The sequence below is a fragment of the Cebus imitator genome, unplaced genomic scaffold (genome assembly GCF_001604975.1).
Source record: "Cebus imitator isolate Cc_AM_T3 unplaced genomic scaffold, Cebus_imitator-1.0 Scaffold98, whole genome shotgun sequence".
Classification (NCBI taxonomy): Eukaryota; Metazoa; Chordata; class Mammalia; order Primates; family Cebidae; genus Cebus; species Cebus imitator.
In genome coordinates this window covers 3,095,740-3,109,767 of record NW_016107413.1, presented here as the reverse complement: position 1 = coordinate 3,109,767, position 14,028 = coordinate 3,095,740, and the positions used below count along the sequence as shown (strand labels likewise).

The following is a 14,028-nucleotide window of genomic DNA, read 5'->3' as shown; positions in this document are numbered from 1 at the left end:
GTACCTGAAAGAGACAGGGAGAATGGAAGCAAGCTGGAAAACACACTTCAGGATATTATCCAGGAGAACTTCCCTAACCTAGCAAGACATGTCAGCATTCAAATTCAGAAATAGAGAGAACACGTAAAGATACTCCATGAGAAGATCAACTCCAAGACGCATAATCGTTAGATTCTCCAAGGTCAAAATGAAGGAAAAAATGTTAAGAGCATCCAGAGAGAAAGGCCAGGTCACCAACAAAGGGAAGCCCATCAGACTAACAGTGGATCTCTCAGCAGAAACCCTGCAAGCCAGAAGAGAGTGGGGGGCCAATATTGAACATTCTTAAAGAAAATAATTTTCAACTCAGAATTTCATATCCTGTCAAACTAAGCTTCATAAACAAATGAGAAATAAAATTATTTACAGACGAGGAAACACTGAGGGATTTTGTCATCGCCAGGCCTGCCTTGCAAGAGCTCCTGAAGGAAGCACTAAATCAGGAAAGGAAAAACCAGTACTAGCCACTGCGAAAACACACAAAAATATAAAGACCAATGGCACTAGGAAGAAACTGCATCAACTAGTGTGCAAAATAACCAGATAGCATCATAATGACTGGATCAAATCCATACATAACAATATTAACCTTAAATGTAAATGGGCTACATGCTCCAATTAAAAGGCAGACTGGCAAATTGGATAGAGTCAAAATCCATTGGTGTGTTGTATTCAGGAGACCCATCTCATGTGCAAAGGCGTATGTAGGGTCAAAATAAAGGGATGGAGGAAATTTTACCAGGCAAATGGAAAGAAAAAAAGCAGCTGCAGTCCTAGTCTCTGACAAAACAAACTTTAAACCAACAAGATCTAAAAAGACAAACAAGCAAACAGAAAGCAACAAGAGCATCAACAAAAAAATCCCCACATAAACCTCATCCAAGGGTCAGCAGCCTCAAAGATTGATATTAGACAAACTCATGAAGATGAGAAAGAATCAGTGAAAAAACCCTGAAAACCCAAAAGGCCAGAGTGCCTCTACTCCTCCAAATGATCACAACACCTCTTCAGCAAGGGAGCAAAACTGGACAGAAGATGAGAAGGCATTACATAATGGTAAATGGTACAATTCAAAAAGAATAACTATCCTAAATATATATGTACCCAATACAGGAGCACTCAGATTCATAAAACAAGTTCTTAGAGACCTACAAAGAGTTTTAGGCTCCCACAAAATAATAGTGGGAGAGTTTAACACCCCGCTGTCAATATTAAATCAACGTGACGTAAAATTAACAAGGATATTCAGGACTTGAACTCAGCTCTGGATCAAGTGGACCAGACAAGTTCAATAGACATCTGCAGAACTCTCCACCCCAAATCCACAGAATATACATTCATTCTTCTCAGTCCCACATGGCACTTATTCAGAAATCAACCACATAACTGGAAGTAAATCACTCCTCAGGAAATGCAAAAGAACTGAAATTATAACAAATACGGTCTCTCAAACCATAGTGCAATCAAATTAGAACTCAGGATTAAGAAACTCACTCAAAACCACACAACGACATGGAAATTAAACAACCTTCTCTTGAATGACTCCTGAGTAAATAATAAAATTAAGGCAGAAATCAAGAAGTTTTTTGAAACAAATGAGATCAAAGAGACAGTGTACCAGAATCTCTGGGATACAACTAAAGCAGTGTTAAGAGAGAAACTTATAGCGCTAAATGCTCACATCAGAAAGCTAGAAAGGTCTCAAATTGACACTCCAACATCGCAATTAAAAGAACTAGAGAAGCAAGAGCAAACAAATTAAAAAGTTAACAGAAGAGAAGAAATAACTAATATCAGAGCAGAACTCAAGGAGATAGACACATGAAAAACCCTTCAAAAAATGAATGAATCCAAGAGATATTTTTTTGAAAAATTAACAAAATAGACCACTATCTAGGTAATAAAGAAGAAAAGAGAGAAGAATCAAAAAGGATAAATTCCTGGACACATACACCTAAGATTAAACCAGGAAGAAGTCGAAGCCCTGAGTACACCAATAACAAGTTCTGAAATTGAGGCAGTAATTAATAGTCTACCAACGAAAAAAAAAGCCCAGGACCAGATGGATTTACAGCCAAATTCTACCAGACATACAAAGTGGAGCTGGCACTATTCCTTCTGAAACTATCCCAAACAATTGAAAAGGAGGGACTTCTCCCTAACTCATTTTATGAGGCCAGCATCATCCTGATACTAAAACCAGGTGGAGACACACACAAAAAAAGAAAACTTCAGGCCAATATCCCTGATGAACATTGATGCGAAAATCCTCAATAAAATACTGACAAGCCAAATCCAGAAGCACATGGAAAAGCTTATCCACCACGGCCAAGTATACTTCATCCCCAGGATGCAAGGCTGGTTCAACATATGCAAATAAATAAATATAATCCATCACATAAACAGAACCAATGATAAAAAGCACATGATTATCTCAATAGTTGCAGAAAAGGCCTTCGATAAAATTCAACAGCCCTTCAGGTTAAAAACTCTCAGTAAACTAGGTATTGATGGCACATACCTCAAAATAATAAGAGCTATTTATAAGAAACCCATAGCCAACATCATACTGAATGGGCAAAAGCTGGAAACATTCCCTTTGAAAACCGTCACAAGGCAAGGATGCCCTCCTTCACTACTCCTGTTCAGCATAGTATCGGAAGTTCTGGCCCAGACAATCAGGCAAAAGAAAGTAATAAAGGATATTCAAATAGGAAGAGAGAGAGTTAAGTTGTCTCTGCAGATGACATGATTCTATATTTTAAAAACCCCATTGTTATCAGCCCAAAATCTTCTTAAGCTGATAAGGAATTTCAGCAAAGTCTCAGCATACAAAATCAGTGTGCAGAAATCACAAACATTCCTACACACCAACAATAGGCAAACAGAGAGCCAAATGATGGATGAACTCCCAATCACAATTTCCATAAAGAAAATAAAATACCTAGGAATACACCTAACAAGGGCTCTGAAGGGCCTCTTCAGGGAGAACTACAAAGCACTGTTCAAGGAAATAAGAGAGGACACAAACAAATGGAAAAACATTCCATGCTCATGGATAGGAAGAATCAATAATGTGGAAATGGCCATACTGCCCAAAGTAATTTGTAGATTCAGTGCTATCCCTATCAAACTGTCATTGACAGTCTTCACAGAATTAGAAAAAAACTACTTTAAATGTCATATCAAACCAAAAAAGAACCTGTATAGCCAAGACAATCCTAAGTCAAAAGAACAACACTGGAGGCATCACACTCCCAGACTTCAAACTATCCTACAAGGTTCTAGTAACCTAAAAAAAAAAAAAAAAAGCATGTTACTGGTATCAAAACAGACATATAGCCCAGTGGAACAGAACAAACAGAGACCTCAGAACTAATGCCACACATCTATAACCATCTGATCTTCAGCAAACCTGACAAAAACAAGCTATGGGAAAAGGATTCCCTATTTAATAAATGGTGCTGGGAAAACTGGCTAGCCATGTGCAGAAAACTGAAACTGGAACCCTTTCTTACAACTTATACAAAAAATAACTCAAAATGAGTTAAAGACCTAAATGTAAAGCCCAAAACTATAAAAGCCCTGGCAGAAAACCTAGGCAATACCATTCAGGACATAGGCAGGGGCAAATATTTAAAGACAAAAATGCCAAAAGCAATTGCAAGAAAAGCTAAAATTGACAAATGGGATCTAATTAAACTAAAGAGCTTATGCACAGCAAAAGAAACTATCATCAGAGTGACCAGGCAACCTACAGAATGAGAGAAAATGTTTGCAATCTACCCACCTGACAAAGGACTAATATACAAAATCTACAAGGAACTTAAACAAATTTACAAGAAAAAAAAATCAAACAATAGGCAAAGGATATGAACACACATTTCTCAAAAGATGACATTGATACATCCAACAAATATATGAAGAGAAGCTCAACTTCACTGATCATTAGAGAATTGCAAATTAAAACCACAATGAGACCATCTCATGCCGGTCAGAATGATGATTATTAAAAAGTCAGGAACCAATAGATGCTGATGAAGCTGTGAAGAAATAGGAGCGCTTTTACACTGTTGGTGGGAATATGAATTAGTTCAACCATTTTGGAAGACAGTGTGGTGATTCCTTAAGGATCTAGAACCAGAAATACAATTTGACCCAGCAATCCCATTACTGGGTATATACCCAAAGGAATATAAATCATTCTACTTTAAAGACACGTGCTCATGTATATTTATTGCAGCACTATTTACAATAGCACAGACATGGAACCAACCCAAATGCCCATCAATGATAGACTGGATAAAGAAAATATGATATATATTAACCACGGAATACTATGTAGCCATAAAAAGGAATTAGATTATGCCCTTTGTAGGGACATGGATGAAGGTGGAAGCCATCATCCTCAGCAAACTAACACAGAAACAGAAAACCAAGCATGTTTTCACTTGCTAAATTCCTCATCACACTGAGAATTTAACAATGTGAACATATGGACATAGGGAAGAGAGCATCACACATGGGGGCCTGTTGAGGAGTCAGAGGGTGAGGGGAGGGAGAACATCAGGGCAAATAGCTAATGCGTGTGGGACTTAAAAACTAGATGATGGGTAGATACGTGCAGCAAACCACCATGGCACACATATACCTGTGTAACAAACCTGCACATCCTGCACATGTATCCTGGAGCATAAAGTATAATAGAAAAAAAAAGAATAATTTACTAAATAAAAATTTCAGTTTCTATGTGGAAAAAAGTATACACATATTTCACTTTTATACACAAACACAGACACACACACACACGAGACAACTTGATCATATACAGAAAACTTCTATAAACTGATTGATAAAAAACCAAGAACCCAATATTAAAATTGGTACCAGCTATAAAAAGTGAAATTTGAAACAGCAGAAGAAATGTAAATGGCCAGAAAACATATGAAAAGAAGCCCAAGAATGTTTTATGAAGTGTAGCTTTGGCAAAATGTAAATACTGTTAACAACCAGTGCTAGAAGGCATATGGAGAAAGTGACATTCTTTTTCATCACTGGTAGGAAAATAAAAAGTACTCTGTTGGCAATTATTAAAATGTAAAATGTGCATGCTGTTTAAGCAATTGTATATTGGGGAATCTGTCCAATAGAAGTGAAAGCGTCTGTATACAGAGGGACCTGTGCAAGGATATTTGTTGAAGTATTGTTTGTAAGGGGAAAGAAATTGGAAACTACTTAAAGGTTCATCAATGAGAGAACAGTCAGATAAATTATGTTACTTCTATTCAATGGAACATTAGACAATTTAAAAACAATTATTACAGACTGGGCACAGTGGCTTACGCCTGTAATCCCAGCACTTTAGGAGGCTGAGACAGGTGGATCACCTGAGGTTAGGAGTTCAAGACCAGCCTGGCCAACGTGGTGACACCCCATCTCTACTAAAAATAAAAAAAATTAGCTGGGCATGATGGCATGTGCCTGTAATCCCAGCTACTCAGGAGGCTGAGGCAGGAGAATCGCTTGAACCCAGGAGACGGAGGTTGCAGTAGCCAAGATTGCACCACCGCACTCCAACCTGGGCAATAGAGCAAAACTCTGTCTCAAAAAAAAAAAAAAAAAAAAGTTACATATTTTTTTTTATTTGAAGGACTATCCAGCATATATTATTAAATGCCAAAAAGATTTCAAGAGTAATGTTTATTATACAATCCATTCAAAAAATTAATGGTATATATGTTTGTACATAAGGATGGGTGTAGTGGAAGTATTTTTTATGAAATAAGCAAAAATACGTGAAAACAGACATATCAAATCATTAACAAATGCTATTTCATCAGGAGTGAAAGAACGAGCAGGTAAAGAGATTATAATATCTATTCTATATCACTTTATTTTTTAACTTGGTAAAACAAACATGTTCCTTTTTAAGCTAAAACAAATCTAAAGATTGTTCACTGATAAATGTAAATATACAGTATAAGACCCTGGTAGTTTGGTTTTGAGCATGTATAAATACCATCCAACATAGGAAAGGAGATGCAACATTACTGTATTTGGTCAGAGAAATCATCATTGGAAAAAGCAGCAAGTCTCACTTGATGTAATGTGTTGATATATTTCTATAAATCTGCTTACAAGTTGGAGGTTTGGAATTTGCATTTCTTTTTTCAGCCCAATTAAAAGTTATTCTAAGAAATAGTTACTAGGAAACAAAATTATGAAATAAACCATCTTAGACAAAAGAAAACAATGCTTCACGGTTTAATATGTTGTAATCTTCCTGTTTTACTCTTTATAACTGCCCAGTATAAAAGTGAAGACTTACTATGCTGGCCTAACTGACTGAATAGCACACTGCCTTTTTTAAACGGTGAGTTTTTTCCAACATACTTGCAATATATACATTTGATACAAAGATTGTTTATCATTTTTCTTTTTTATTTCAGAACGCTTTACCCTGTACAGCTCTAAAAACCTTAGACAAGCGTGGAATAAGTAAGTCTTTAAACAGATTGTGCTCATTCTCTTTTTCTCACTTTCAATATTTACAACTCTCCTTCTACGTTTCTCATGGCATTGCTCATTCATCCTGCTGTCTATTTATTCATTCATTTAACCATTAAACTGCTAATAAACCTTAACTGTGTGCTAGCTACCATGTTCAGCCTGAGCCAACACTGTATGAGTTTGAGTTCCTAGAGTAATGTGGCATTTCTTCAGAACTGCAAATCCTAAATTTCCTTGTGGTCAATCTTCTTGCAGCTAAATTCCAAGAAATATTTTTGTATCAGCAAAACAGCATTTAGAGAAGTGAGTGACTTTCTAATATAAATGATGTTGGTGACAACTTTTGAGCTAGATAAAGTTGATCTTTCAGATTTTTTCACTTTGGATATTTTTCCCTTAAGCCTTATTGGGAAGCTAAATGCATTTATGACTTGAAGTATGTGTACTCCATTTATTTCACACCTGTTCTCTCATCTGACCTTACTTAGTTTTATTTATTGCTTTTGAAATTTCACAAAATCTGAAGATCTGGATTTTTTAGTTATTCAGGAGACTTTTACTGCAAGCCAATGTGTTAGAAAATCATTAGAAGTTGTAAACAATAATTTAGTCATTTCTGTTTGTTTGTGAGCATGTCGTTTCAAGCATTATGCTGGGGAAAGGTAACTGGAACTGCTTTGATTAAATAAACTGTAATTTATCATAAAATTCTGTCTATTTGGAATTTAGTGTTATACTCACATTTTTCACTGTTATCACATGTTTAATTTTGGACACTATCAGTTATGAGAAAAATAAGAAAAACCTTTTTCAAATTAAAATTCTGCTAATCCGTGCTCTCAGTGCATACAGTGGACAGCTGATGGCAAGGAACTCATGAAATGAATACATTAAATTCTGCAGTAGTTTACTTTATGGATTTGGCCGTTTATTTTTCTTAAATTTGTACCTCGAAGAACACATTGGTATACAGTAATCATTTCTGTCTAACATGGGGCTTTGCATGTGCCATTTGAAGAGCCAGTTCTCATGGCTCCCCTGGGAAGCATTCCCTCTGCTGGGAGTTTTCTGTGCATGCTCCTCATCTCTGCCTCCCCATTTTCTGATCACTGATCTAACATATTTTAATTAAGTGCTTTTATACACCAGGTAATATATACAGAATACAGTTCCTACCTTAATTGAACGATCAAATACATTCCTCTCTCATAGGAATAAGACATCATTCCTGTCCAACCAGATAACCACTTTATGAAACAATTCTTGATAAAGTCATTGAATCTCTAAACCTATATTTAAAGTAACAAGAATATCTGACAAGTCAGACATAGCATAGCAGCATTTGTGGAGAACAGGTGATTAGAATTACAGAGTTACAGAATTTATCATTAGAATCAAGTCAAAGGCATTTGATAAACCAAGTCCCACCCTTAGATTACTTTTTAAATATTTTAAGGAAAATGATAAAAGCTGAACTTGAGGTAAGATTTTAAAATTATGAACATGGCTTGTTTAGAACCATGCTATTTTTTTATTGCACTTTAGATTCTGAAGTACATGTGCAGATCATGCAAGATTGTTGGATAGGTACATTCATGGCAATGTGGTTTGTTGCCACCATCCCCCCATCACCTATACCTGACATTTCTCTCCACGTTATCCCTTCCCTACCCTCCCTCCCACTGTCTCTCCCTTAGCCCCCTCAACAGACTCCAGTGTGGTGCTCCCTTCGTTGTTTCCAAGTGTTCTCATTGTTCAACACCTGCCTATGAGTGAGAACATGCAGCGTTTGATTTTCTGATCTTGTGTCAGTTTGCTGAGAATGATGGTTTCCAGGTTTATCCATGTCCCTGCAAAGGACACAACTCATCGTTTTTTATGGCTGCATAGTATTCCATGGTGTATATATGCTACATTTTCCTTGTCCAGTCTATCATTGATGGGCATTTGGGTTGGTTCCATGTCTGTGCTATTTTTAACAGTGTCGCGATGAACATGCATGTACATGGGTCTTTGTAACAGAACAATTTATCTTTATAACAGAACAATTTGTAGTCCTTTGGGTATATTCCCAGTAATGGGATTGCTGGGTCAAATAGAATTTCTATGTCTAGGTCCTTGAGGAATCACCACACTGTCTTCTACAATGGTTGAACTCATTTGCATTCCTACCAACAGTGTAAAAGTGTTCCTATTTCTCCACATCCTATCCAGCATCTGTTGTCTCCAGATTTTTTAATGATAGCCATTCTAACTGGCCTGAGATGGTATCTTATTGTGGTTTTGATTTGTATTTCTCTAATGAAGAGTCGTGATGAGCATTTTTTCATGTTTGTTGGCTTCATATATGTCTTCTTTTGAAAAGTGTCTGTTCATATCCTTCGCCCACTTTTGGATGGGTTTGTTTTTTTCTTATAAATCTGTTTCAGTTCTTTGTAGATTCTGGATATTAGCCCTTTGTCAGATGGGTAGATTGCAAAATTTTTTTCCCATTCTGTTGGTTGCCAAGAACCACACTATTTTTACGTCCTTGTAAGTCTTGCCTTAAGGGTTTATTTCAGAAACACTAATAAAATCTTTACTAAATATATTATTAAAATGCTACTTTCTGGTATTCCAATATTAAGTGCTGGATCTTTAGAGCCAAGCTGTAGCCTGTAGCCAATTCAAACCAATGCAATTTAAAGAGAACTAAGATGCAGAGATGTTAATTATATTATTGATTATTCCTCCAAATGGCCCTTGCAACCATCATCAATGTTCCAGCCTCTCTCACTTAAGGAGTGAGATCAGAATTCAAAAGAACTACATTAAAAGACTATTACACAAGTGATGGTTTTCTCCATTGCCAACTAATTTGCTTGTCTATAGCACAATTACCAAACTGAAGCAACTGTTAAATTCTCTTGTACAGTGGTAACAGGCTTAAAATAAATTAAACTAATTTTCAAGAACTAATTTGAATTCAGTTTAGATGGGTCAATATAAGATAGGTGTTAATATAAAAAAAGTAGATCACTGTTCAAAATTAAGTAACAATGCTTGTAAAAATATGTATTAACCTAGGTATTGAAGCTAGTGGACATGTTAACCTGCCTAAGAGAGTAAGAATTTCTTGAGAAATTAATCCTTAAATTTCTTTGAATAGCTATAACAAATGACCCAGTTTATTTTGGGGCCAACCCTGCCCTAGGTAACACTCAGGCAATTCCCTACTGACTTCATTTATGTCAGTAATCATGGGCACAATTTCTTTCTTTGAAAGATTTTTTCTTATTCTAGGAAAACAAAGCAGTGATGGGGGAAAATATCGTAAGATCTAACAGATATCCAAATTCAAAAGAATAACAGAAAGAAGAAATCTTAATTACCCGTTTGAGAATAATATATATATTAACAAAGAAAAGAAAGTCCTTTTATTCCCTCATACTGGAAGTGCATGATCCATGTGGGCTCTTTCTACATAAAGGGGATTGTGGATTAAAGGGAGACAAATCTTAATTTTATAAAACATGTACTGTTTTCTGACTGCCTTCAAAACATTCCATTTTATTTTGTTGCAGTTATACTCTCCCTATTTCTCCTCCAAATCTCTCTATTTATAGTTGTCTGACATTGACATGTATGTGCAATCAACCAAGAATTTTAGCCACTTAAAAGGTCTTTTATTATTTTGGCTGGAGAAGAGCCTTAGTATATTCTCTCCAGCAAAGTTAAGGGTAAGATTCCAGTAACACATTTGCTTGTTTTGGAACTTTTAAACAGCTGAACGATTTCGGAGGTTTGAAAGTATTAAAACGAGAGCTTAGGATAAACCACTAAGTCACAGAAGACAGATCTGAAAAAGACCACTGGTGGCTGGTAACAAGAAGCACATCTACAGACTTGAATAGGCACTGGTTAACCATTTCCTGCTTGTTCCCACATATGCTATGGTTCTGCTTATAATCCTCTGTTAGTTGAGTAACACTGGATTTCTCCTAAGAACTTACAAAAACTGATATTTTAAAATGTGTCATAAATACAGAGGCACTTAAAGCTACGTTTCTGGGAACACAAAAACAGAGAGGAAAACTCTTACCTGCTACAGTTGAATGTACCAGCAGAGTCACAAACTCTAATTTAAAAGATTTAGAAATGTTGCCCAACTTTGTGTTCTTGAACTTTCCTTGAGCATTTTATCTGATTCGATGTTTAAATTCCAAGACATATTTTAAAGGTGACTTACTAGATAGTTGTGTTATATATGAATAAAACATAATGTATTTAAAATAATATTTAAAGGAATAACATAACTTTCACTCTACATTGGTGGTGCTCTACTGTATTTTTCTTGTCATTATAGCTGATGTGTCCCATTAAGATTTAAGTCAGAGACTTCACAAGAAACTGAAAGACCCTCTTTTCCATCCTCCCTAATGTTTTAAGTTGATCTAAATTTTTCTCACATAATAATATTTAGCTAAGTAAGCTAGAGCTTTAAATGTCTTTGCCTGTTTAGAAATGTGAGGAGAAGGTAACAACACTGTTACTGCACTAGGAGGAGCAGTTGAGTTGAATGAAATCCAAAATCATCTTTCTCCACTTTCACGTGTTTTTTATTGTTGATCATTTTTGTTATAATTCTATTTACTTCAAAGTAACAATTTTAATTTGTTTAGTGCCTGGAGACTTCTTCTCATAATATTTTCAAATAAATTATTCCATACATCACCAATTCACTGTTTGGGGGATGGGTTTATTGGGGTGATAAGCTCTAAAGCAGACACTAAAGCAGACATTTTGGAATTCTAGTCTCTTAACTCAAAAGGTAAACTACAGTTCTCCACTGCCTAGCTCTGTGAATTTGAGTTCAGCATTAGAACACTGCATGGGGAATAGTATTTTTGAGGGTATACATGCTACACCCTTGAAAATGTACTGTTGTTAATACATGGACATTCCAATCCAAGCAGGTCTCTTGTCCTGACCCTGCACAGACATGTTTGGAGGCCCCAAAGGCTCACCTGCTTGCTTGGAAGTTGCAGTGCATAGCAATTTCTGGAGACATTTGTTTTCATAAGAATTAATCATTAGTTCAGTTACTAAAAGGATTATGTGGCTATGAGGTTTATCGAAGTCCCCTAAATCCCTTGCTATCCAACAGAGAGCAGTTCTTCCAGAAAATTGCAGATTGGATTCTTGAAAGGAAGAAGAGGAACTAAAATAGGAGATGCTTCCCAGGCCCTGGTGGGAGTCCTGGAGAGCCTCAGATACGATAAAGATCTGTCCAAAGATTCAGGTTGGAAGCAGGTGCTAGGAGGACAAAGAGAAGGCTATCTAAGAGGAGGATGACAAATTTGCAAAAGGCCTAGCCCTGATCACTAGTAGTGGCAACAGCATAAATGTGAAAGCATATGAAACAGACATAGTCAAAGACCTGACATGCACTCATCTCCACAGTCAGAGCTGTGATGGAGATAGTGGTGGTAACTAACAGACAGCCTTTTGCGGTGTGCGTTGTCACATCCCCACATATGCTTATGGCAGTCTTTTGAGGTAGTCAGGGCAGATACTATCATCTTCATTTTATAACCTGAAATCAAAAACAGGCTCATGAGATCAAATGATCAGCACAATTGAAAATAACAATTAGGAATGTATGTACTGCAGTGAATCTTAAGAAAGGAATATTATCAGTTTTAAAACCCCATATTCATGGAAGCTTATCAATATCTAATTTTATTTTGTTCTCACTACAGCCGTAGGTGGGGATACCTCTTCTGGGACCTGATGTCATTCCCAGTCTAGATTTTATGCAGCCAGGACTGCTGGGACAGAAATGAAACCTGACTTCTTCTATCTTGGGGAAAACAGTGTTTGCATCTGGCTGACTGCCCGCACCACCAACTTGGGCCTCGCCTGCCCACTGCTGGGTAATGCGCCATGGGAAAAAGGCTGGCTTTGTGACAATCTAAGTGCCAGAGATAATGGGCCTGCCTGCTGCCCACTCACACCCTACCTGTGAGGTTTGTCACCCCTTCCACACAACTCCCACTGCCCCCAAGAGGCTAGCCCCTGTCATTTTGTGTCATTGCCAGATTTCTTATCCATGTCTCCTTTTTTGTAGCAAAGAATTCAGTGTCATTAATAACTCCTGGCGATGGCCAAGGGCAGGCCTCATGCTGTTTGTTATCTGTTGGGCATGAGTTTTTTGTTCCCCTTCTGATAGACAGAAAATACCCATCTTCTCTCTTACTAATTGGCAGTACGTGCCAGGCCTGGGAGTTGGCAACAGCCATTGCTTTTCATCCTTTCAGATTATGTGTTGGAGTCTTCATCCAAAAGTGCACATTTATGGTGCAGCTAATACCTTCCTCCTGCCATCCAGCTCATCAAGGAATAAAACCCAACCCCACTTCTGAAGTCGTGCAGAGCTTCCAGAGGCAGCTAGGCCAGTCGTTTCCCTGAAAGGAGGAGACGGAATTAAGCTTTCTTGAACTCTTCTCCAAACAGATTCTAGAAGCATAAACTGTAGTTCCTCTGCTTCTCCCAAATACACAGTGGGTGTTTGTACTCTGTGACTGCGGTAACAGATTACCACACATTTATTGGTGTACAAGACTACAAACGGGTTACTTCACTGTTCTGTCAGGCAGAAGTCTGGATGAGCTGAGCTGATTTCTTTTCTCTGGGTCTCACAAAGCCAAAATGAAGATGTTGACCAACTTGGGCTCTTACCTGGAGGCTCTTGGGGAGAATTTACTCCCATGCTCCTGCAGGTTGTTGGCAGAATTCAGTTCCTTGTGGGGTTGGGCTGAGGTCTCATTTCCTTGCTTGCTGTCTCCACCCGTTTAGTGCCTTCTGCATGCCACATGGCATAGCCACCTCCTCCATCAAACAAGCTTCTGATCTCTGACTTCTTGTCTGCCTCCAGCAGGAGAAAGTCTGCTTCTATAGGTTCATGTAATCAGATTGGGCCCATCTGGTTAATCCCAGTTACTCTCCCTACACAGTCCCTTTTGCTGTGGAAAGTTACCTGTTCACCAGCTTCAGGGATTAACAGGTGGATATCTTTGGGGGCCATTTTTCTTATCACAAGTGGGTAGTAGGGTTTCTCCTTATCCCAAGTCCTGGAGTGAAGCAGAGCACAGAGGAGCAAACCCAGTCCTAGCCAGGTCAGATGCAGTCTATTATGCCTGGTCTCTGACCCATCAGGTAACAGGTATAGGCCACTGACTTCAAGTTGCCTGGTTCACAACAAGTATATTCAAAATTATATATAAGGAAGAAATCAGTTTTCATCCCTAGCACAGAGAAAAAAGGGATTGTGCTCAAGAAGGCTGCTGGCCCATGAGGTAACTGAAAGCTTGGCCTGACATTTCTATGTCTGTGGCGACAAATGCAGTAACCATTAGAACGCTGTAGTTCCCGGACACTTAAAATGTGACTAGTGTGATTTAGAAACTGAATTTTTTATTATATTTAAATGTAATTAAT

General features: G+C 37.5%; 1 protein-coding gene across 8 annotated transcripts in view; it reads left to right on the top strand.

Annotated features, from left to right (window-relative positions):
* Positions 1-14,028, top strand: part of CDK14 (cyclin dependent kinase 14) — a 613,351-nt gene that overhangs the window by 477,284 nt on the left and 122,039 nt on the right. For all 8 annotated transcript variants that reach the window (XM_017536523.2, XM_037741317.1, XM_017536528.2 and 5 more), the window contains one exon: positions 6,489-6,537. In XM_017536523.2, coding sequence (XP_017392012.1) covers positions 6,489-6,537 — 49 coding nt within the window. The remainder of the gene's footprint in view (positions 1-6,488; positions 6,538-14,028) is intronic.